General features: G+C 39.6%; 1 protein-coding gene and 2 long non-coding RNA genes across 3 annotated transcripts in view; 2 read left to right on the forward strand and 1 right to left on the reverse strand.

The window, feature by feature from the left end:
• The first annotated feature begins 4709 nt into the window (after positions 1–4709).
• LOC120304096 lies at positions 4710–9333 on the forward strand. The gene is made up of 2 exons (XR_005555614.1): positions 4710–6532; positions 6684–9333. It is a non-coding gene; the product is annotated as an uncharacterized LOC120304096 (long non-coding RNA).
• TENT5B (terminal nucleotidyltransferase 5B) lies at positions 7935–25915 on the reverse strand. The gene is made up of 2 exons (XM_039334237.1): positions 25390–25915; positions 7935–12064 (listed from the first exon to the last, which is right to left on the reverse strand). The coding sequence occupies exons 1-2, from the start codon at positions 25603–25605 to the stop codon at positions 11045–11047; spliced, it is 1236 nt and encodes a 411-aa protein (XP_039190171.1). The 5' UTR covers positions 25606–25915; the 3' UTR covers positions 7935–11044.
• The window catches only part of LOC120304095, a 45806-nt gene continuing 40760 nt past the window's right edge, over positions 21093–26138 (forward strand). The window contains exon 1 of the long non-coding RNA XR_005555613.1: positions 21093–25303. This is a non-coding gene — a long non-coding RNA (uncharacterized LOC120304095). The remainder of the gene's footprint in view (positions 25304–26138) is intronic.

The following is a 26138-nucleotide window of genomic DNA, read 5'->3' on the forward strand; positions in this document are numbered from 1 at the left end:
ACTAATTTGATAACTGCTTTTGGAGGTCTTTGGAGGATGTAATCAAGATTAAGACCTCAGGTTATGCATTTTTGCTCTATGACACATGATTATGACATTATTGTAAGATTTGAGTAGCTGCCATAAATTTAGATTGTTAGCCTGTGAACAGGGATTTTCTTCTTTTGCTTAATTACTGTAAGCCCCTCTGGGAACCAGAGCAGAAATGTAGAATAAACAAACACGGTTTTGCAGGGACCACACAGGGCATAGCTGCAGATGAACAAAGTACTTGAAAGTTACTAACGAGGAAAAATTCTTTGCAGAAATCGTAATTATATCCTTTGCAAATTTCTAGGCTAGTCATTCATGAGTTTTTTTTCCCCCAGTGTGAACCATTGGTCGCTGTCGATATGGAAAAACTGGCTCAGCTTGTATTCCAATGATTAAAAAAACAACTTGGGGAGCAGATGGTAAAATGCATGTTAACATTCTGTCCAGCTGTTAATAAATTTAGTTAGCATTCATTAGCAGACTGGTAGTTATATGAATCACCCTCAACCTTACAGGGTGAATGTCTAATTGCACCTTTGTAGGGTGATGAGGTAAAGGAAGTAATAGGATGTTGCTAACTCCACTGCCTTGTATTTCAGGGAAGAAGAGATAGGTGTGCCCTTCCAATGATTCCTCCCTTGCATTAAGAAGCCAAATGTAGGGCATGCAGTAAACATCCCGCAGAATGCTTCTGCGTTGAAGTTGCTTGCCTTCGCTTTGAAGGCAGGGTGACACTGTTCTAGCTGAAACACCCTTTTGATAAGTGGTGAAGATAAGAAAGGTAAACATGTACTGGTGGCAGTATGGGGGCAAGGATCAGTGCCTGAGAAGGGAAAAGGGGACAAATGGACAGTAGTATTTCAGACTTACCAAGAGCGCTCCCTCCCTCCCTCCCTCCCTCCCTCCCTCCCTCCCTCCCTCCCTCCCTCACTCCCTCCCTCCCTCTCTCTCTCTCTCTCCATCTCTCTCTCTCTCTCTCTCTCTCTCTCTCTCTCTCTCTCTCTCTCTCTCTCTCGTGTGTGTGTGTGTGTGTGTGTGTGTGTGTGTGTGTGTGTGTGTGTGTATTCCTGGGGAATGGCTGGTGCAGGAAGAAAAAGTAGCCATATCTGGTAGATAATGCAGACCTGAACACCACTATGCTTTACGGACTCCATCATTTACCCTCATCCTCTACTGCAGGGGTCCTCAAACTTGGCCACTTTAAGACTTGTGGCTGGGGAATTCTGGTAGTTGAAGTCCACAAGTCTTAAAGTGGCCAAGTTTGAGGACCCCTGTCCTACTGTACATAGATCACAGAATGAGCAACCCATAACCAGAGCTATCCAACCTTGGCAACTTTAAGACTTGTAGACTTCAACATAGCTAACTAGGAAATTCTGAGATTTGAAGTCCACTAGTTGTAAAGTTGCCAAGGTGGACACCCCTGCCCTGGCCATCCACAATGCCATTTGTGTCTCCCGGAATCTTTCTGTTCTACTGCTTTTTAATTTGGTGGGAAAGTTCAGAAGCAAAACTAGTGCCTTAAATCTAATAAAAGCTTCAAACATCCTTCCCTTTTCTCACACACACACTCCCAATTAAAAGTTTCATGAATTCCATGAAATTGGGCAGAGGTTTCTCATGGGTCAGTTTGGGAAAGTTATCAAGTAGTCACCTTCTGGCTCTAGATATTTTAATGTGTTTTAATGTTTGGAGTGTTGCATTTAACCCCTTTGGAATTTAAACTATGCCAGCGGCCCCCAACCTTTGGAACACCAAGGACCAGTTCCGTAGAGAGAGGGTTTTCCACAGTCTGGAGATTTCGCATACTGCCTGCATCCCGTGGGTGGGGCTTTGCTTGTTTGTGTGGACCGGTTTCTGGCATGCTGTAAACCAGTGCCAGTTCATAGACCAGGGGTTGAGGACCCTTGAACTATACCACTCTTTTGAATGACGTATTGATTAGCAGGAAACCTTTATTTCAACGTTCAGTAAAAGTCTTTAAAGAAAAGAAGAAATAGGGGAGACATGACAGCAGTATTCCAGTATCTGAGGGGCTGCCACAAAGAAGAGGGGTCAGGTTGTTCACCAGAGCACCAGAGGGAAGGACGAGAAACAATGGTTGGAAGCTGATCAAAGAGAGAAGCAACCTGGAATTAAGGAGAAACTTCCTGACAGTGAGGACAATCAACCAGTGGAACAGCTTGCCTCCAGAAATCATGGGCGCTCCATCGCTGGAAGTTTTTAAGAAGAGACTGGACAATCACCTGTCTGAGATGGTGTAGGTCCTCCTGCTTGAGCAGGGGCTGGACTAGAAGACCTCCAAGGTCCCTTCCAGCTCTATTCTATTCTATTCTTATTAATATTAGAGCATGGGTATTTTTTTTAAAAAAGATCCTCTATCATATTAAAATAAATCGTATCCAAGACGTCAGGGGCCTCAATTATACCAGAATCACAGTCGTACAACATAGTTTGATTTGACTGCGCCTAAATCTACCCATCATATTTTCAGTTTGTTTACTTTTTCTTTAAAAATCCTCTTGGGAAGCTAACAACTGACTAGTATTAATATGTTAATAAAGACTTTTCAGCGAATGAGAAAGCAAATAATGAGATTTTATCTATTTCTCAGCTGGAACTATTTGACCTTGTCTGCTTTACAAGAAACCACATTTGCATCTTGCAAAGTCCGAGAGAAACTTGTCATCCTGTCCAAGTGATACATTTTCCAAATGAGCTTTGTGTGGCTTTCAACAAATCTAATCAGAACAAGCAGCTGAACAACACCTTATGATAAGGGCAACACGGCTGGGTTTGCATTTGAGTTGCTTGTCATTGGACTCCCCTTTTTCTACTCCTGTTTGTTCAATAGATGGAAAGGGAGTAGAGGAAAACAGCTCCTTTTCTGCATCGTCCAAGAAACGGTGTCAGTTACAGAGCTACTACCTCAAATATTTCTTTTTTGATTCTTTATTTTTATGTGATGAATTTCCTTGAAGCCCTTATTCTTGCTGAACATAGGATCCCAACTTTGCCTATCACATTGTCAAAGAACAGGGGTTTCACCAGCATGGGGTAAAATGCCCACTTTTCCCAATAAAAATGTCTTTGTTTTCAGAATTTCCTTTTTATAGTTCTTATTTTAGCTAATTTTAATGATTAAAAACAGGCAAGACAGTTCTTATCAATATCATTAAAATTATAAATAAATGAGAGATAACTGGGACCACCACAAGTCCAGTTTTCTTCTAAACCCCCACCTCTCTTCCCAAAGTACCACCATATAATAAGAACTAACAGATTATTATTTTAATTCTGCCTCCAAACCCCTGAAGTGTTTGCATTCTTGAATGTACAGTACTATGTGGATTCTTGCTTAGGGTGTTTGACATCTGGTTCTAGTTGGTAAAATGTAGGTTCCATGGGAAGGGGAGTTGGGTAGCAAGAAGACAAAAAAATAATAATTCCTCAACCCTGAAAACTGTCCAATATGTCCTGGCTCACTTTTTAATTATTCCATAGACAACTAATCCCCCATAACAATAGCTTGTTGAGTCTTTTCCAGTGCCAGTCTCTTCTGTGCACCAACTTACTTGATAATATTGGCTCAAAAAATCATACTCTGATGTCACTCAGGAGCTGCTCTTCCTTAGTTTAGAAAAGACTAACTGAACATTCCATGGAAACCTGAGGATTGGTGGGGAACAACTTGGGACCCACATGAAAGGGGAGCATGATTAGAACTGAATGGAGGAAAGGCTGCCTATTCTTTCACACAGAAACCTACACAACTTTTCTTCTGGCCAAACGATCTCAGATCTTGATTCCCCACTCCCATTCTTTCACACAGTGAATAAAAAGGCATAAAATAGGCTTGGAATTACCCCATTGTGGTCCTGTTTTTCATTGGGTTGGTGTTGAGATCACTTCAGGTCTGTTCCTGATCTGTTTGCAGCAATACAGTGCCTGCCCTGGAAATGATATTGTGCATTGCAGATATTAACTACATTGTACGACTCTCCCATCTTTGGCACAGTCAAGGGCCCGTTAGGTGTTCCCATGTAAAACTGAAGACACTTATCCGTATCAACATTCACTGAATGTAAACATTATCTTCAGAGGACAGTGGAGGAATGATGTTGCCAGAAAGTGCCATACGGTGTTTGTTGCTCATGTGGTGACATTGGCATGGCTTGGAGAACAGGCTAGATCAGGGCAAATAAATAGACTTACACATCTTTATTATTCCAGGAAAAAGCACATCCTAAAAACATATTACAAGTTTGTACTTCAGCATAAACAACAAGGTCCAAGTCCAAATTGGAAGGTGAGAGGGACTTCTAATTTATTGCATTGTTTGGTGAAGTTTAAGTATCAACCTTTCAACAGTCCTGTACTGTAGGCTTAGCTAGACACTGTCGCAAGTTCATCAACACTCTTTCCATACAACCCTCATTCCCTTAGGAGAGACATAGATCCACAGCATAAGCCATTAACTATTTTCAAGATCAGATGCTGGGAATTTCCATTTGAAAGAATGAAACCTAAGTTCAACTTGGACTCTGGAAACCAACTACTACAGTGTTTCTCAACCTTGACAATTTTATGGCATGTGGACTTCAACTCCCAGAATTCCACAGCCAGCATTGCTGGCTGTGGAATTCTGGGAGTTGAAGTCCACATGCCTTAAAATTGTCAAGGTTGAGAAACACTGAACTACTAGATACCAAGTGATTAGGTTAAACCTTTGAGTGTGCTTGTTTTTATCTTATAGGAAAATGCTCCATTAATCAATTTTATTCATGGGGATTATTAACACTCTTTGCAAACAACAAAAAGGCATTGCTTTTCAGACAAGCTTCACAGTCTGATTTGGTCACAATCTATTTAAATCATTTTAGTTGTCCTCCGTGTTTTATCCATCTGAGGCATTCTGGTTGGAGAGTAGCTATCCATAAAGGCTGATTTGGTTTTCCTGTATTGCCAGGGAGCAGGATAACATCTGTCCCTTGGACAGAAATATGGAATATAAACGAAATAGTCATAACCAAAGCTTTATAGGAAAAACAAAATGGAGATGCTGGACAATGCTCTTTTGCAGAGTTCTTTTTTAGGAAAACCATAAAAACAAAGGAAACCTCTTCCTGAAATTTGGAGGCAAGTGATCCAAGGCCACTGAAATGTCCCTCTCAGTTGAAATTGGCTTGATATACTAGAAACCTGATCTGCAAAGGCAGAATGTGGTAGAATAGATATTGTCAAAGCCAACTGAAGGAAAGAAGAGAACCTCATTTTCAGCTATTTCCAATACAGTTGCACCAAAATGTTATTCTGCATTTTTAAGCATTCTTAATTCACTCATGGGAAAAAAAACCTGTATTCAAACTTTTTAATGTAATCCTCCATGATTATGTGCAACAGTTTTTGCATTTATATTCGCTACAACATGGTAAAAAAAAAAACTTAGGGGTCAATGTCTTTCATCATACAACCCGCTTTCCAGGAATTTGCAGATTCAATGGCTGAAAATTGAGAAGAATCTTTTCAAGGTTTTTTCCAGACCTGTAAATTAGGTGAAGCTACACTATCAAAGAGACCTAGAACAAAAAACAAACACCTTCCCCTCTCTCCCGACAATGACATAATTTCAAATATACTATCCCAATAAATTTGAGAATAAGGTAAATGATTAAGTAGAAGCTCTTTTACAGAGGAGAAAACTATTGATAAACAAGGTAGGTTTTTTAAGCACAGTTATTATGTAAGAACTCCCAAAGATAGGAAAACATGCATATAGGATGCAGGCAAAGAAGATAATTCATCTTTTTCTTTCTTTGCACTGTGTTCAGCAGAAAAAAAAAATGGCTACAGATCAGAGGATACCATATAGTTTTTGCCTTCAGATACATTCCTTTTGAGACAACTGGTTTCCTCTTCTCTACTTAAGTTATATATGATTTGCAATATAATTAGAGCTTTTATTTTTACACATTCTCAACCAATGCTTAACAAGCAAATGGATAATCAATACTGCTATCCAAAATTCAGCACAATTTCACACTATTTCCATATGGACTAAGAGAAGCTGATTTGAATAGCACTATAATAAGTTCTATTTCTCAACATTTTTTTGGGCAGAAAGAACCTGTCACATAACAAATGAGCCTATGCACAGGACTTAGCAATGGTTGCTTCCTTCTGAGTTTTTTTTTTAATTACCCTTGAATTTAAATACCTTGCATGGAAACAAGTTATGTTGGAGTAACTTGGATGTCAAGTGCAATTTTGCAAACATCAGGACACAAATATGGACTGGTTCACAAAGCACACAAAGTTATAGAACCATAAGGTTGGAAGGAGCCAGCATCCAAATTAAACTCTCAGCCACCAAGCCTCTGCCTGAACATATATTTTGCTCAATTTTGGCTCACTATATTGGACAGACCTACTCCACTCATTGTGATTTATCCTGTGAACTGTAGTTAAGTAAATCATGACTCACTGGTATATAACCTAGGTCAGTGTTTCCCAAACTTGACAATTTTAAGGCATGTGGACTTCAACTCCCAGAATTCCACAGCGTTGCTGGCTGTGGAATTCTGGGAGTTGAAGTCCACATGCCTTAAAATTGTCAAGTTTGGGAAACACTGACCTAGGTCATATTCTAGGCAAGATAGAACCATGACAAATAGGCTTTATGCCAGAAAGTATAGCACTGTAAGCAATTCATCAAACTTCCCAAACCTGTATCAAACCTAAGAAAGTAGAAATAAAAATACTATTTGATTTGTTCAATTGCTGTCCCACCTACAATCCTTTAAATACACCTACATTACTACATTTTGACAAGACTTTTTAATTTATTGCTATGGTTACTATTAAACCAGTATTGGACTGCACTGTAGAGCATTCTTCCAATTTGTTACACTCAGATTAAACATTCCTCCAACAATATGCTTCCTAGACTGGACATAAGGTTTTTATTGACTATACTGTTAGCCTTCATCATTTTGATATTGGCTTTTCTGTTCAATTAAAAATGACAGACTAACTTTTGAGAAAATAGATTTTTATTAGTTTTTTTTTTTAAGAGATCAAACACTCAACACATTGAAAGCCCCTTTTCAGATCACAACTAGTGTTTTCCACAAGCATCCTTTTGTTTAGGAGTGATCTGCTCCAACAATAGAAAAAGCCATCCACATCAGGTGGTTTGTGCTGCTCTGGTCAGTTTCAGAGACAACTGCCAATTACAGGATTAGGACCAGGATTTGTGCTATTGGAATGGCATAAGAGGTAAAAACTTGGCAGGACCCCCTCCCCCAACCTATATCATATTATGTTTAAAGACCAAATTAATTTCACAATGGAAGGTTGTACTGAGTAGTGTTCTGAGGATAGCAAGTAAAGCCAAGAATGACTATTGAAAGAGGATAGAGATAAAATCAGAACCAGCCTAGATCACCAGATGTCTTCCAGTAGCTTTAGATATTAACTTTCATTTATGTGTCTAGTCAATAGCAAATGGTTTTTGGAATAGCAGTATAAGGCAGGGGTCTTCAACCTTGGCAACTTTAAGACTTGGGGACTTCAACTCCCAGAATTCCTCAGCTGGCTTAAAGTCTTAAAGTCGCCAAGGTTGAGGACCCCTATAAGGTATCTGGAAGGCACACAGAGCCAGGCTATTCCCCCGTGCAAGCATCCATTATCACTAATAATTTGGCTATTCACAAGCCATGTTAAGATATAGTTCTCTATATACATAGGATACTTTGAAGTATAGCATCCCAAACCTCAATTCAACACTCTCCATTTACTCTAGAAAGAGCATAGTAAGCAGCTAAGGCAGCCACTGATTAAACAGAGGCCTCGCAGAGAAGGCAATGCATAAATCCCATGTACTTATGAGTTTTTTTTTCTTTGCTCTCTCCATCTAGAACTGTTTTGAAAGGTAATTTAAATATGTACTGAAATACTATTGCATTAGGAAGATGTGAATCATTCTGTATCTTGGCACAAATGATGTGACTCCTCTGTAGCAATGTTCCCTATCCTTTTTTTTTTCTTTTGGCACTCTAGAGTGGTTAGCCTTCTGCCTTGGATTGCACCATATATGAACTGGGACAAGTATCATCCAATCATCAGTAGAAGATACAATTAACAATTGCAGAGGACAGAAGACTGCAGTGAAACTTCAGCATGGCGTTTCCTACTTCTTTTCACCTACTCTGCAAAAGCCAGTTATGCACTTAGGAGGAGAAAGGATAGCAGTTTGGAAGCCACCTTTAGTCCTGAAGCCTTTTAAGTTGGGTGGCCTAAAACAGCCTTTCTTTGTAGTCTAGTTTATCTAGAATGTACAGGATGGGGAAGGCTAACTTAGATCAATTTTGTTTGAGGCCAAAGAGAGAATTGAGGTTTAGAAACCAAAACTATGGTACTTTGGTATGATTAAGTAAAGTAAATTCAACAGAGTTCAATACATTGTATTTATTTATGGTGACAGATTCTAAAGAATCCAAAGTTCTTATGTCAGGCTTATTGCATGACAGATTTGATAGCTGCAGAACACATTCAAACACAAGTCTAGAAGTGCCATTCATAGTGTCAAACTCTTCAGCATATTCTCATGCACACAAGGAAAACAGCAGCATCACAGCAGATATATCTGGTGCAGCTTCTACTTATATTTCACCACACATCTCTATACAGCAAAAAGTGCTTTAAAAAAGCATCCAGCAAGCCTTTGATTACATGGGATAACTTTGTTCCCCAAACACAGCATTGATCTGTTTTTTTTTAAAAAGAGGCAATTTTTACTATTTAAATTTTCACCCATCATTTCAGCCAAAAACATTGCTGGCAGCCAGTTGTGCGGTTTTAGTGCAAACCCATTTCCTTCCTCGTAAATGTGAATTATCAAATGGCTGTCAAAGGAGACAGTTTAGAAAAGCAGAGCCTTCTTTCAAGCGGCAAAGGAAACCTAGGACAACCCCCTTAATCATCAGGCACTGCAGCCATGTTCACTACAGAATATGGAAGACTTCACCAGTATAGAGGAGAGATCATCTAAAGTCACCTACCGGTATATATTCAAGAAATCTATTTACACAGCACTGGATTTATCAAAAACGAGAAGTTTCTCTTAGCTTGTACAACTTGTAAAAATACCAAAGTGGGTGAAGTTGGGGTAAGTATTGGTCAATTAGTCAACACATCTTAAACAACTGCCTTACCATCTCAGCTCATTGTCTCTCAGGAAGAGGCAGGATGTTAGCTAGACACAATCCAAGTATATATTTTATTTCTTTTTTTTTTTTTCATCTGCTCCAACAAGGTACAGTTTGATTGCAGAGAAAACAGATTAGTAAATAAGTCAACCTTCAAAGATACACCATGGAGCATTTTTGTGTATCCCTTACAGCGCAGGTATGTCCAACAGCCAAAGTAGCTGCTGCCTCAGCTTCCTAAAGAGTATAAACTAATCTGAACTGATATGTTGTAAAATTTCTATGCAATCCCAAAAAATATACAGGAAGGATTATTGTGCTGGGTAAATAATTATTTCAAAACCTAATTTGACAAGACATCAACAATATCTTGGGTACAGTTCTCTACAGCTCTCTCCCTCATCTCCTACTTATTCTACTGTAGCAAGCGCAATACAGGAGGAATTTTCTCTAGATCAATGTTTTATAAGCAACAGCAAGGCAATGGGCCTGTGCAAATCAGATCCAATCCTAATCTGATTTTTTTTTAAATCAGATTTGAATTGTGTGAATTGTGTTAATCCAATTTGTAAGTTCAATTCAAACAAAAGTCATCTAAATTGGGTCACTTCATCTGATTCAACGCATTAAATCTCGTCCTCAATTTGATGACTTGATTCAATACATCACTGATACCTTGTCAAATTAAGACTATAAAGTGTTGCACAGCCACAACAAGCAGTGATAAAATGTTTCCTTAGTCGAACATGGAATCAAGTAGGTGGTCACAGACATCCAACAGAAAGAGAAGCACAGTTCTCAAGATACGGTAGTGGGCTATTAGACAGAAAGTTGAGGGTTCTGGGCCAGGGTCTAACTGGTTCTCTCCTTTAACCAGGAAAAAAGGCTATGCATATATCTTTTTATGTTTTTTGGTCCAGCTCATTTTTACTTTAATACCATTGACAGCCGTAGAGACTATTAAAGCCTGGGAACAACTGCTCCTTGCATGAAAAAGATATATTGATCCACACAGCAAAATACTGATCTATAGACTTTCCTTTAAGAGGAATTAATGTGTTAAGGGTTTTGGCACTGCACATTAAGTTGAATTCAGGGTAGCTCCTATTTTCTCTGGTAGCTTTCGCAATGAGGGCACATAATCCATCTCATTAGAAATTCTCTATCATTATGAATTTAGCCCCCATTTAGTTCCCCATCCCAGCTCTGCGCTAACTGTTAATCAATGCTGCTGGTCCATCAGACAGCAACCATGTTACAGTGGCTGCTGTGGAAAGCCTCTACCTACCTCAGTTCCCTTGACAAAAATGAATGTGTGATCCTAAAACCAAAAATTCCTGGCAAACATCCATAACTAAGCTGTCAGTATAGATTTCTGCCACTACAAAAATTTTTTTACAATATTTCTTTTTTGGTTGCAGGCACTTGTACAAGATTTCTTTGGTCCCTTAAAAGGAATTAACCACTTTGAAATATGTTCAGAAAAAATAGAGTCTGCACAGCCCATAATGCTTCTTGCACTAAGAAAGAAAGAAAAAACAGCGTGCATTTAAGGTAGTGCAGCTCTGCTTTTAACCTAATCCTTTCCACCCATCTTACACATTAATTCAAGCATTTTCTTCCTGTAAACATCTCTGGTAATTAGACATATCACTGCACAATTTCCCAGGATTAAGTAGACTTATAATTCCAATGTAGGAGCAAGATACTCAGAGCAAGAGACCTTATTTTTTTTTTGTTCTTCTTCTGAACACACAGCCTCTGCTTCTCGAGAAGACAAAGACTGGAGCTTTTTTCAGTATTCAGTTGCAAGGGAGCCATGTTGGGTAGGAGTGACTGCAAGGCAGAAGAGGCTGCATGTGGGTTACGTAATAGTTGACGTTTATTTCACTGATGTATGGTGCTGGCTGATAATAACAAGTCACATTTGTGACAGTTGGAATTATGTTCCGTTCAGCCAGGACCCTGAGGGCCAACATGGCAATGAGGTTCAGCGTCTGTCGTCTTTCATGTCCCATCAGGCACACCGTACTCTCATTTACCACTCTGTGTAAGGTCATCAGGCAATCATACCTTTTGCTTTCCATCCCTACAAAGTGACTTTGGAGGTAAGATTCCAACTTTCGTTGCTGTTCCCCAATGTCAGGAAAGTCTATAAAAAACCTCGAACACATGTACCTCTGCAAGGCTTTCATGTCAACTTCTGATTTAGGTTGAAATCCCCTCACGAGGAGGTTGCAGTACTTCAGAAGCCCACCTCCTCTGATTTCCTCTGGATTCCTTGTAGCTATGATTCGATTCCTCAGATGATCAATCGCCTCCTCAAAGTCCCCATACATACTCTCCCCAGTGACAGTGGGGTGGAAGTTTGCAGACATTGGATTCTCTGAGCACTCTCCAAAGAGCAATAGTGAGTCTAATATGATCTGGAAAGAATCAACGCTGAACTCGAACTGCCGCCGGAGAGAGTCTACAAATTTGAGTTCCACATTCTTCCCACTGTTGTTTGACAGCGATATAAGGCTCCAGCGGTCAGTTTCATTGCACACTTTCACCAACTTCTGCACATAGGCCTCCTTCAGAGTCATGGGAGTGATCTTATCTTTGTTTACCCCTTCTGGGAGGAAATCCAGGAGACAATCCATCACTACATCTTTTACCAGCTGGAAAATATCCTCGCTTTTCAGATCAACACCAAAAATGAGATCCAGATCTTTATACCCCAGACCGCTGTCCTGGTGCAACACGTGACTAGCTGCTGAGCCATTCAACCTCACATTGTGGACAGTGATACCTTGCTTTTCTAGACGACTACGGACCACCTGCAAAAGCAAGGAGAGGCAAATTGATACAAGTTGACAGTAACTAATCGTGTGGAAAGCAATTTCAAAGGACTCCAAGCTAGGAAATTTGAAATATGTCAATATGTCCTTAGTATTTTTAGAGACAATAAAGAAAATCAAGCCAAAAAGCACAGTGTAAAAGCCAAAGGCAAGACACTTCTATGAACCCAGCTGAATATAATGCCTGGAAATGATCAAATCTATTGTTGTTATCACTGTTTGCACACTTGTCTTATGTGATACATAACAGCTCAGGTGAAGAAATTTTAAATAGGAATAGTATAGAAGAAAAGGTTAACAACTAGCTATACCAATAATCTGCAGACCATCTTTTTACTGAATTTGTGGCATGACATCTAGATTGATCTTAAGTAGATTTCAGGTTTTGGTCCTGATTTCATTATGCATAGTTACAGGTGAACAGATCTTCCATATACTTTATTGTTCTTCCGTCTTAAGGTGGCATCTGCCCCGACAGGTTCAAAATAAATAGTTGGGCCTTCTCTTATCACCTTTATTTTCAAAGTTGGGAATTCTCCTAGAACTTTTTTGTAGTGTAAATGGTAGATATAAACTTGAGGTTGTAACTCGAAATGTGGAATAAGTTTGATGTTAGTTAAAAAACTGATGAGTGATAGTCCAAATTGCCAAGGCTTAAGGACAAAGAAAATCTGTTCCTTTATGGACTAAGCAACTATACAGCTTTAAACATCTTGTGAAAAAATTAAGTTTAATTATCATGCAGCTGCACATTTGTTCAAATTTAAATGCAACTCAGGCTGCAAGTAGAAACAGAATTATTATATAGGGTAGAGATAACGCCCCCTCAGTCTTTTAGTTTTCTTCCAAGATCATATCAGTACACTTTCACAAAAATTATGTGAGATATTCAAATGGCTATACTAAAGGAGAAATTGATACATGTAAGAGTCATCTTAGTCATCAGGACTAAATCAGACCACAATGTCAGAAGCAGGCTTCAGACAGAGACACTTATAATGGAAGCATATGTTATATCCAGTTAGGAAAAAAATATGTTAAGATACAGAATTTCAGACCACCAAAACCCAGAGCATGAGGATTTTATTTACTGTTTTTATTCTTAATATATCTACCTATACCATCTGAAGAAAAAACAGATTATATAACACAGGGCTTTTCAACCAGTGGTATGGGTACCACCTGTGGTACATTGGCACCTGGCAGGTGGTACGTGACCATCCTAGAAAAGTGATAGAGGGGGAGGGGAATGAGCTGAACCGGTGGGAGCACCGCACAAGCCTAAGCGAGAGATGGCTGGAGCTGCAGGGCTGTCAGGGCTCAGTGGAAGCGCCAGGATCAGCACTTCTTCGGGGCTGTCAGGACTCAGTGGAAGCACCAGGATCAGCGCCAGGCTTCAGCTGGAGCTCGGCGCTGATCCTGGCGCTTCTGCTGAGCCCAGAAAAAGCGCTGATCAGCTGGAATGTTGCAGCATCTCCAGGGTCTTGTGAATTACATTCAGATGGTTGGCAACTGATTCATATTTATGACGGTCAGTGTCCCAGGGTCATGTGAAGCGATTAAAACCTGCTGCAACCACCCAGCAGATGGGGGGAATAAAAACCAAACACCCTCCACTCTACCCCCGCTGCCAATCCTCAACAGAAATGCTCACAACAATGAAAACTTTGGACAGGAGGAAGAGCGCTGCCGGGTGGGCAGGCAGGTGTCTTGCTCGGCTGTGCCTTGGGGAGCACTTTTTTCAGTGCCATTGTAACTTCAAACAGTCACTAAGCGAACTGTTGTAAGTCGAGGACTACCTGTATTTTATCACTTTTTCCTTTTTTTTTTTTTTTTGGTCATCAAGTTTTTGACACCTTGCTAGGCGACTGGTGGTACTCGGATATTGCCATATCCTAAAAGTGGTACAATGGGTGAAAAGGTTGAAAAGCCCTGATATAGCAACCAGACAAATTTAACACAAATTGATTTAAATGTCCTCAGGGAGGTTTGTTTCTCTGATTCACTACTACCACACATTTTAAAGCTGGATAATTTAATATTAGAAGAATAAAGCTTACAGAAGATGGCTGTTTGCCCAGAATACTGGTCAATTTGTATAGCTACAGTGTACCATTAGCCACCTTGCAGAATAGGCACATTAAATATTCCTTACCTCTTTTGGTTTAGAGGCAAGACATATCAGGCATTAGAACAGTAACTGCCTTTTTAGGTTATGTGCTCCAGAGTAGCGAACTCTGTATGTAGCGCTAACATTTTCTGGTCAGAGTCAATCATTTCTGTTTACAGTACAGTGAATTGCTATATGCCATTTAGTAATTTTATGGTTTTTGAAGTATATGAAGACTAACCCTCATTTCCCTTTAAGTACACTTGTCCCTTTGCATGTTACTACAGCATTGTTCTGCAAAGTTGCGAGGTTTTTCATAATAGGACTTGCAGCAAGACACATTTCATCCAATTAATTGGACAGATTTAAGGGATGCATTGGGAGGTCATTATCAATTTTTCTAATATTGCTGAAGTGATCAAATTTGTGTGTGCATAAATACTTGTGGACTACTCTAGCTAAATCAGAATGCAGACCCCGGCTAATTTGTTGGTGTCCTTGTGTAGTATAATTGAATAAAGAACCTATTACTTTTACATGTATTACTTTGAAGCAATTCAACTTCATTAAGCAACTTACTGAAAAAAGAAGAATGTGCTTTTCTGTTAGAATATTTAAATCTCAATGGTTAATGGGGATACTTCCAAAAGTTATCTGATTAAGATAACGTGCCAAATTTATTTCAGTTGTACAAGCAGGTTATAAAAAAAAAAGTCAGGAAGGCACAGAGTTCTTCATATTTGCATCCAGGGATTGAACTAGGAAAAAAGTGAATTATATTCTTCCTTTTTGTATTGATTTTAAAAAGCCACCTTGACACCTTGAGTTCTATTGTTGCTATAATAATTTGTTGTCAAAGCTATAACTTTATATACTGTACCAGTGTATAATCTCTTCAAGGCATCACATTTAAAATAGGTTTAAAATGACAAAACTCCTAGCCAGAGTATATACAAAGACTGCACCATTGTTTATTTGGATAGTGCTGTTTATGCTTGAGAGAGAAAATTAGAATCTATCAGCTGAAAATCTCAGTCCAATCTGTCACTGTTCAACATCTTACCTTCTAAAACCTCTTCATCAGCATCAATGCTATCTCCAACTGCTGTCCTACACCCTACAAAATTCAATTAATCACCAGCCAAACCCATATCCCACATGCTACCGCTTGTCCTCTGAAATACCTTCATGCCAAATCAGCATTTTTCCATGCTTTGCCAGCCAAGCCTTTATACTGGCTGTTACATGTTCCATATCACACCCACCCTATAGTCATAGCTATATTCAACTACTTTATCCCTGTATGCCACTTCTATGTTCTTCATAATTCCACTGCCAATGATATAATTCAGAAAAAAAAATAGCAAAGGCTGCTCAAACAGGTGCTGGTAGCTAGCCTTTACCCATCAAAAATATTGCTTCATAATCCAAAGATAGTTCACCAGATAATTTAAGGTAGAATGGCAGAGATGGGACACCACCCAGTTCTTGAATAAGACTGACTACTCTGTTTAGCTAGTCAAATAAAAGACTAAATGTGTGTAAGAATATGCCAGTCTTATTCTTAATTTTCGCTTTAAAAATTTTTATGGCTGCACATTTTGGAAATTACCACAATGCAAACTTAGGTAATCTGTAAGGAAGCTGATAATTAAATATCTAGAAATAGAATACTGTATTCTAAAAAATATGGAATGTTCTTTTTTCTTCCATACTTTTTTCTTCCATTCTTCCGTGTCAAACCTCCTCCTGGACTGAATGCCATGTTAAGAGAGATTCAGCCTGCTTTGGGGGTATCAAGAAGTCTCTCTTTATATATTGACATTTTTGAAAACATCTATTAGCTTGGCTTCTGTGTTCAGAGAGTAAAGCATTAGGGATACTAGAATTGCCTGGCAGTCATTGTGACTCTCCTTTTTTCAGAATTTCAAGTTCTGCAGCGCCTATTTATTTATTCATCAGATTTCTACACTGCCCATCTCACCTAAATGACTGGGAGGCTTATAATAAAAGACAATGTCTAATTAATGATTGAAGCAAGTATAAAACTAGCACAAAAACACTAACATGAATGTCTTTATTGCATTCCTAACTCATTTTCTCTCCAGAAGCTCAAGATAGCACACATAGCACTTCCTTGTGCATCCCCCCCCCCCAAAAATACAACTAAGTAGGATAGACTGGACTAAGATACAATGACTACTCTTAATACCAGCTAATAACTTCCCATGTCTAAGGATAGATTTTAATCTAGATATATTTTTCATGCACATATTTTACAGCTGGAGTATGTGATTCAAAAGATAGAACCAGAAAATCTCTGTATGAAAGAACTGCCCTAATTTAGAGTTCGGCAATACAATTAGTACAGAATGTGTAATTTTCATATAATACATTATGTGAGTACAAGCATGCACTTCCCATGGAAACACTTCAGCTCCTGGCAATTATTGTAGTGAAAGGCAACAAGTTTTGTTCAATGCTTTTAAAAAAATAGAACCCAATGTGCCTTGTTACATCTGAGTCATTGCAGAGGAATGAAGCCACCTCCCATATAAAATGAATATGCAAGCAGCTTTTTGGCACAACATTAGTGCCTACTAAGCAGTGTTGCTACTTTATAGACAAACAAATCCTTAGTAATTTGTGGCAATGATGACACAGAGCCGAGTAGGCTATTTAAGGGCAAATGGACTGTACTGGAAGCAGTTGGTCCAGGTTCTCAATGGGCAGAAATAATAAGCATCAAGTATAAATTTGTGTCCCTGTGTATCCATGGAGGTCTACTTCCAATGAAGTATAGAAAGAGTATTCCAAAGTAATGTAAATGAACATGGATTTGTATTATGTCACAAAGTTATGTAATCTCTAGGTAAAGAAGTATCATATGCAAGACCATGTGGTGTAATGGTTACAGTGCTGGAATAAAATCAAAGAATCTTCAAATCATGTAACCACAAAGCTTGTTGAATAAAATTTAGACTAGCTACCTTCTCTTAATCTAAGTTTTCAGTCTAAAATTAGTCTAATTTTTCAGATTCCAAAGAGTAAATATGAGAATTCTTGAGTTCTGGTGAAATAATGGAAAAGCACAGAACAGGAAGGCAATGGAAGCAACAACAAGAAAAAGTAATGTGGCTATCCTTAAGATTTATACAAAACCCTACATAGCTCCTAGTTCCTTAATATGCAGGCAATTCATTTTGAGTGTGTGCGTGTGCGCGCGCTCGCGCAGAGACTCACTTCCTGCCAAGACAGGATACACTTGAGAGCAAATACTAAGGCTATAAATGGCTAGCTGTTCTAAAGTCAATGTAAAGGTTCAACTGAACTGTTATCAAGCAAACAGTAATCTGCTCCAGGCTGTTCTCATCTCAGAGTACATTGTAGATTTCCAGTTCTAATAAGCACATTAAAAATCCACCCTACCCTGAGCAGTGACATTTACAATTTTACCTTTCCAGAAAAGTCCAAGCTGGTGAATGAAATGGTGAGCAAATTGTTTTGTACCTATTATGCTTGTAAGTTAACACTTTTCATTAACCCAAAAGTGACTGAAAAGAGAAAAAAGTTGATGTTTGCTAGAGATGTTAAAAAAGGTGACATTAACTGATGTGCAACTCTTGGTTTCATTATAATCAATTGTTAGTGAGGTGGAGTTTAGATCAAAAGGTTGGTATCACTTTAGAGGATGTGAATTTAGTAAAACAGAATAAAGATCAAAGTCGAACTCATATAAAAAGAATTTATAATGTTTTAATAGAATTGGATTCTGAAACAGAATTAATTAAAGATTGTATGATTAAATGGGCGCAAAATATTCAAGAGCCGATTTTATTGGATACATGGGAGACAATTTGGGTTAGAAATGTAAAATTCACTCAGGCGCAAAATTTAAGAGAAATTTTTTATAAAATGTTTTATAGATGGCATTTGGATCCCCAAAAGTTGTCCCGCATGTATCCGAATTTACAGCCCAAATGTTGGAGATGTGGAAATTTAGATGCAACTTATTTTCATATTTGGTGGACTTGTAGAGATATTAAAGCTTTTTGGATTAAGATTTGGTGGAATATTCAAAAGATTTTTAAGAAGAAGATAAAGTTTACTCCGCAATTGTTTTTGTTGGGTATTATTGTAGATTTTGATGTTAAAGAAACTAATTTGATGTTGAACCTTATAACAGCTGCAAGATTATTGGTGGGACAATATTGGAAGAAAAACTTATTGCCTACTTTGGAAGAATGGATACTTAAAGTGTCTAATTTAGCAGAAATGGCGAAAATCTCCGCCTATTTGAAGGATCATTCACAAGAAAAATATATTATGGTGTGGAGAAGATGGATTGATTACATTCAGAAGAAATATGAGATTGAAAAGTATTATCTTGCTTTTGAGTAGATTTTAGATAATTATTATTAGTTTTAATTATTTTATTATTTTTGACTTAATTTGTTAATATTTGTTGGGAGAAGGAGTTAAAGTGTGTTATGGTTTTGATTGATAGTATAGTTGGTTTATGTTAGTTAGATTATGTTTGTTTATTTTATTTTTTACCCTGTAATCAGCTCTGGGAAGTGGGGGAGGGGGGAAGGGGTGAGGGGGGTTTTATATTGTAATAAATTTATAAAACTTTTAAATAAAAAAAAATGGGGTGCTTGCCAACCAGTATTTTCTACAGCTGTAGCATCCTGGGATCATGTGATTGTCGTTTCCAACCTTCCCAGCCGGCTTCTGACAAGCAGTCAATGGGAGAAGCCAGATTCACTTACTGACCATGTGATTCATTTAGCAACTGCAATGATTCATTAATAATGTGTTGAAAAGGTCATAAAATCAGGAGCAACTCATTTAACAATCATCTTGCTTAACAATGGAAATTCTGGTCCCAAGACAAGTACTACCTCATCAATCTCCCAAACTAGCTTTATGCTGTTCCCACCCTTGGAGTTATTCTATAATCCACAGAAATGTAACTGATATATAAACTTAGGATATTCTGCCAGAGGCTTTGGGAAAATAAGCATTAACCTAGGCCAGGGATAGGGAACCTTGGCTCTTTTATGACTTAAGGACTTCAATATCCAGAATTCCTGAACCAGCCATGCTGACTCAGAAATTCTGAGAGTTGAAGTCCACACGTCATAAAAGAGCCAAGGTTCCCTACCCGACCTAAGCTAAATTATCTGACATGGTTACATGTACTCCTCGACATATAACCACAATTGAGGCTAAAACATTTGTTGCTAAGCAAGACAAGTTATTAAATGAGTTGTACCCATTTTACAACATTTTTGCCATGGTTGTTAAGTAAATCACAGGTTCATTAAGCGAATCTGGCTTCCCCCATTGACCTTGCTTGTTGGGAAACTGGCTGGGAAAGTTGCAAATGATAATCACATGACTCTATCAATCATAAATCATAAATACATGCTGGTTGCCAAGCACCTGAATTTTGATCATGTGACCATAAGGATACGGCAATAGTTGTGTGAAAAATGTTCATAAGTCACTTTTTTTCAGTGCTGCTGTAACTTCAGATGGTCACTAAATGAATGGTTGTAAGTCAAGAACTACCTGTGCAGTACTATGATAGTCCATCAAAGTGATTTATACAGTAGATTCAGTAGACCAGTCTTTCCCTACTAAAAATTGTTAAAAGTTTGAATGGAAGGCTGCACACATTTGCAGGGTGCACAGACTGGGGAAGGCTGCTACAGCATCTTTTCTTATCTACCATTAATATCTCTGGATGTGTACCATTATCCAGGTTTTTCTTACTTCCTAATCCTAAACATTCTTTTACAGTTTTATTGGCATCACAGGTTTACTAGCCAAAGATTCTCTACTAAAGAACCAAAATTTAGAAAGAAATGTACGTGCCTTTACCAAATTCTCTCTATAAAATTCTTCGTGTTTTACTTAAAGACAGTGTAGTAGTCCTATATGCCAGTCATTAATGACCAGAGAACTTTTCACTTTTTTTTCATTTTTGTTCTATACTAAGACTGACTTTCGCATCTAACTAGAGAATCCTAAACCCTAATGGCATACAGCCAGGGTCAAAAGACCAGACACCACCTTCATCAGCGGATTTATTTTCTACTAGCAGATTCCAAGCTCTAAATAAGCAGATTGCAGAATACCAAGTGAGAGGCCAATCACCATGCAAGTTAGTTAGGTCAAAGTACAACATACAACTTTAAATAGCTTCATCAAATGTATTATGAACTCCAAGAAAGAGCTAATTTGTTTTTCATGGTAATTTACATTTATGCCTCCCTGCCCAAAAGCTTGAATAGCCCCATAATCTTTTTCTGGTGCAAAAAATGCATTGGGGTCTCAAATGAACTTTCTTACAAATTAAGATGGAAAGCTACAGCATAGATTTACCTATGAGAAAAAGAAGATGAATAAGAGCAGTATGAAAAAGGAAGAATTTAGTTAATAATTCTGGGAATTGGTTCTTGTAAGTCAGTGGTTCTCAACCTGTGGGTCGGGACCCCATTTGGGGTCGAACGACCATTTCACGGGGGTCGCCAAACAAGGCTGTCCACCATTTTTTCCCTCTTTTCTTTGGCCACGCCCCTGGCACCCGGTGATGTATAAGTGGTTGGGGGTCACCACAACATGGGGAACTGTATTATGGGGTCACGGCATTAGAAAGGTTGAGAACCACTGTTGTAACTGGTTATATCCCATATAGCAGTGGTGGCGAACCTATGGCACGCTTGCCAGAGATGGCACTCGGAGCCTCTCTGTGGGCACACATGCCTCGCCTCCCCTGTGACCCCCTCCTCACCAGCAGCCCCCCTGGAGAAGAGTCGCCCCCGAGCGTGGCCCACGCCAAGCAGCACAGCCAAGGACATGGCAGCCAGGCAGCGTAGACAAGACTCTGCTCTCACGCCCCATCGCGCACAGTTGATGCTGCAGGGGGCAGGCAGAGGGCGTGGCTGCCATGGCGCTGCTGGGCTGCCTGGGCGATCTGCGGCAGGTCTTGGAGGTGGTGAGTGGACCTGCGGCAGGCAGGATGGGAGATGGGGTGGGAGCGGGGCAGGGCAGAGGGTAGAATGGGGGTGGGGCCAGTTTTGGGGCACTTGGTCTCTAAAAGGTTCGCCATCACTACCATATAGCATATTGCAAAAGGGTCAACCCATTTTCATTGTTGGAAACTTGTTTTACTCAGGTCCCACAAAAATCCAAATATTTGCCTTTCAGCATTTCTTCTTTTGAAAACACAGCTGGTAGGGATTTCCATCTTCCAATAAATCTGCAGCACTAGCCTTCACACATGAATTAGCAAAGTACTGAGTTCTTTGGAATGGAAAGGTGACCTGAAATAGCTGACTACAAGAAAAGCAAGGCACACGTCTCCCCAGGGTCTGTGAAGCCCCTCCAAAAAGGTTAGAAGCTTCTGAACAGCTGATCTGTAGTGACAACTTAGAAAAGCTTAGGCCACCCTTTCTACAGTATGGGCACAAGTGATCGACAGGAATTTAACTTTGATTTCATTCCTGCTTTTATGCAATCCACAAGAAATCCACTAGGCATTTACCTCTTTTTCATTCTTTTTTTCCATGAGTAAAAACTTTGCCAGCACAGCATAAATAAACTGCAACTTTTTTTTTTAACTAGGGATTGTTGCAGCCAAATGTGAGAACGAACTGTTCTCTTTCACTTTTGCTGAAAGGGAGGGAAAAGCTCTGTAGAATTGTAGTGGGGAATCTAGTACAATCCTCTCCTATGTCTAGCTGACTGTTGGAAAACAATGGCTGAGGCATGCTACAGAGTGGCTTCATTCATACATTCTAAAAACCTAAATCATAGTTAACAAGCAGTAGTTATGCAATGTAAACTAAAAAAATCGTATAATGCAACTTAATACAATGGGCAGGGCTCACAAAATATGCCAAGATACGGTTTGATTTTGGTTTAGGCACTGTTGCTTGTTACTAATGAATTAGCATGTTTATGAACTCCAGCAGTGCAAAAGGCAACATTCATTTCAAAACACCAATACATTAAAGAAATTACTAAACAACTCATTACACAAAACTAAAGCAATGTTTACAAGACTAGCTATGATAAAAATAAATAAAAGCATATTATGTCTTAATGCACAGTATGAATCAGGATACCATATTAGGCCATAATAAAACATGCCTTTCTTGGAGAGAATCTATTTGGTTGCTAAGAGTCATCACCAATTTGACAGCACATAATTCATCCAATTGATCTTTTTGTTACAACGTATTATATGAATAGCATCTTTGGTTCATTAAGTGTGGATTATGATTTAGAATGGTGTACAAACTCAGCCATTCCTATTTTGTGGAAACAAGTCTTTTTCTAAGAGAGACACTCTTGGCAGATACTAAAAACTTACACCATCTAGGTTCCTTCCACTAAAGACCAACCAGTAATCATTATTAAAACACAGCTCTGTCCAAGACATAGTATGCCTCTTAGTTCCGTAACTTTGACATTCTATTAGTTATTGTTGACCCAAGAGTTTTATGTCGTTTAGAATTGGCACACAATCAGCAGGGGACACTGCGACCTACCAGCCACAGCTTCCAACAGCCCTAAACATAGCCAGTGCAAAGAGATACACCGACTTGCTTTTAGCATCATATGCTTCCCTTGTAGCATTTCCCCAAATTCAATTCCGAGACATTGAAGATTCCTAGGCACTAATAGAGTTGGAGCAAAGATTGCAACTTACATCTTTAAAATGTTCTGAGTCCAAGCTCTCATCAACACAGTTAATGCCAAGAAACTGTGAAAGTTCGAAGCATGTATAGCCCTCAGATTGTCAACAAGGTTAAGAACAAGTTCCACCTTTCTTTAATGTGAATTTGTATGTAAATCAGAACTCATACTTACAAATGGGCTGTCTAGTACTAAAAATGGCGGACAATTTTCTCCTTCAAGATGATAGACTGCTGAAGGCATGCTGTTTTTATGAACTGCTGAAAACAGTTTATATATTAAAAAAATAAGCAGCTTCAGCAGTTTGTCAGCTTGAGGAAAGACAATGTCATCTGCCATTTTTAGTAATAGGAAACTCAACTGTAAGTATGGGTTGTCCATGTCAGATGCTTTTAACCCAGGGGTTGTCTGTATACCCAGGTTAACCTTAGCCACTTATGAAAGGCTTGGAACTAAGGGGTCCATTCTCCAAAACATTCAGTCCTTCATGTATACATGAAAGCCTAAGTCTTCATCTAAGAGTTCTCATTGCATCTGGACACCAATTATTGGAACCTGCATGTATTTAACTCCACCCATTTTAAATGCTGTACAGCTTTTTAGGTCAGGACTGTCTTCTAAATAAGGCACATAAAGATACCAGTCATTTCTACCTCTCAAAGTGAATGGAAACTGAGTGTATTAAATTATTTCTATGCACTTTAACTATACTGTATAATAGAAATTACTTTCCCCCCAGTCATATACCTCCCAAACTAATTGCAGTCATATATCTTTCTTCTTGAGCACTTTTGATTATTGGGGTTGCAGCCCTACTGCTTCAATAATTAAGTTCTTCACAAATCAACACACCAATCTGCTCCAAATATCTGGTGGCCTAGGTAATCAATGTATAAAAATATTACCTGGCAGCTAATTTATCTTAATATCACTGTTGTGAACCAATGCATTGAAAAGTTGGGGGCATCTTAAAAGTCTACAAATGTTATGGCATAAACTGTCCTAAACTACAGGCAACTTCATATATTAAAATATGGCCTAAGAAAATAACATAAAACTCTTGACATAGAAGATCTAAATGATTATCCCACCCCACCCTGGAATAAATCTCAAAGCATACTTTCCTCCAAATCCCATTTTTCCTTGGGATTACAATCTTTTTCACTCCATAATACAGCCACTACAGCAGCCATCCAGTGGGCAGTTTACTTATACTAATATTTCATAGATCTTTACCCCTTCCTATGCAAGATAATGTGTAAACTAATGAACAGTAGTTTAATATTTAGCTGCAGCATCTCAAGAGCTTGAAAACTGCAGTTCAGAAAAAGTACCACACTGGTGTAGCATAACTGAAAGGATCATTTCATTGGTTTATTGCTGAACACAACATAGTCAATAGTTTTTCCACAATATAGTAAGCCAAAAATTAATCCAAGAGTTTGAATGCACAAAATTTATCAAGCCAGAAATAAAAAAAAATCAAATTAATGAAGTGTAATTATGCTCTGCAAATGAAGCAACTAGATCTTTGACCTGGATATTCATACGAATAGTTACCAAGTATTAAACTATAGTTTGCCATCTACAGATAATCTAGTTAACCTACAACTGAGCTATTAATTCAGAAAAAAATTTACTCACAGAAGATTAAAGTTCATAGGAATGAGTTAATGCTATTTAATTGAGCATTATAGGAAGTTTTATCAAGACCCTTAAAAAAAGACTGACCTAAGAACATATACTATGTCAAATTCTATGGGGGTTGGTGGGATGGGGTAGCATAGATGGTGGCCAAACAGTTATGAGTAAATTTAAAAATACTATTAAAAGAACAAAAGAATCTGGCAGAGTGGAACACATTTAAAAACGCCCAGAATTGTGACAAATGTAGTACTCAGTCGATGAGACTGCCGCTTTGGGGAAGTTTCCTGGAGATGCAATCCCCTCCTTCCTTCCAAGTTAAAAAAAAAAAAATCAATTTAACAGCATCCTATTCGAACTGACTCTCCATTCCCCCACCCCATCTCCATAGGCGAGAAGAAAGCTTTGGCTTTCTTTGGCTTAATCCACATAACCAGAAGCCTGAGCAATCCAATCCCCACCCTGACCTCCTTAAGCGTCCTCTCAATAAAGGTGCCGCTCCTCCGCTAAAATACATGCAGTGACTTATCCAGCGGCATGTCCTGCCGTGCAGCCGTTGGCCCTTTAATTCCCGGGGAAGCCGGAGACCGACTATTACTTTTAGGAAGCCCTGGTATGCGCATTCCGAACTACTGACACATTTTCCGCCAGCCTGGCCTCCCCGATGATCCCACATCCCGGCCCGAAGGACACCTCCACACGGACACGGAGTCCCCACCCACCCCGAAGAGAAGGCTGGGGTAAATCATGAGGTAAATCATCCCACCCGGGGATCCCAAGCAGTGTGTGTGTGTGTGGGGGGGGGGTGTCCACGGCGTGCCTCGGCTCCCTCACGCACCTGCACGATTCTGCGGGGCCGCACCGACAAGGTGGGGAAGTTGCCGCGGCCGTGGATGGGGACGGCTTCTTCCAGGATGTGGTCCAGCCGTTGCACCTGCTCCCAGCTGAGGACGCTGAAGCGCCCATCCCCGTCGGCCGGCGTGGTCGGCGGCGCTTTCCCCGAGTTCGCGGCGGCCGTGCCCGCCGTCCCTGTCCCCGCCGCGGTCGCGCGCATCGTGAGGGCTCTTCCCGAGGGAGACAAGAAAGGGAGGGGTGTGGAGAAAGGCGATACACGCACCAAAATAAAACACAAGCGGGTTGGGGGGAAGAAGAAACCAAGCCGGTTTACCCCCCAAATACAGGAAAATTCCAGAAGAAGAAGAAGGGCGGGAAGAAGAAAAACACCCGAGGAAAGAAATCAGTCTGAGGGACCGGAGGGGGCGGGGAAAGGGAAGGCGTAACCTCGGCGCGTGCAAGAGCCAAGTCCCTTCCTTCCACCCGTCCCCTCCTCTCTCCGCGCCTGCAACGCTTGAGCACTGCGGGAACCTCGACCCCAGCATTGCTTTATATACAACGGCGGCGGGGCGACGCGATTGGCTCGGGTTGGAGAACCAATCGTGGACAAGCTTTAGAAGTTTCAGGGCGATGCCATTGGGTGCGAAAGGAGGGCGGGGTGCGGAGTTCAGGATGGCGACCCGCCCCTTTGGTTATTGGACTGGGGATGGGTGGGGAAGAGGAGGAGTTGGAATGAAGGGGAGACGTTCAGAC

Source organism: Crotalus tigris, unplaced genomic scaffold (genome assembly GCF_016545835.1).
Source record: "Crotalus tigris isolate CLP2741 ecotype Arizona unplaced genomic scaffold, ASM1654583v1 scf7180000017628.32516253702:7417878, whole genome shotgun sequence".
Taxonomy (NCBI): domain Eukaryota; kingdom Metazoa; phylum Chordata; class Lepidosauria; order Squamata; family Viperidae; genus Crotalus; species Crotalus tigris.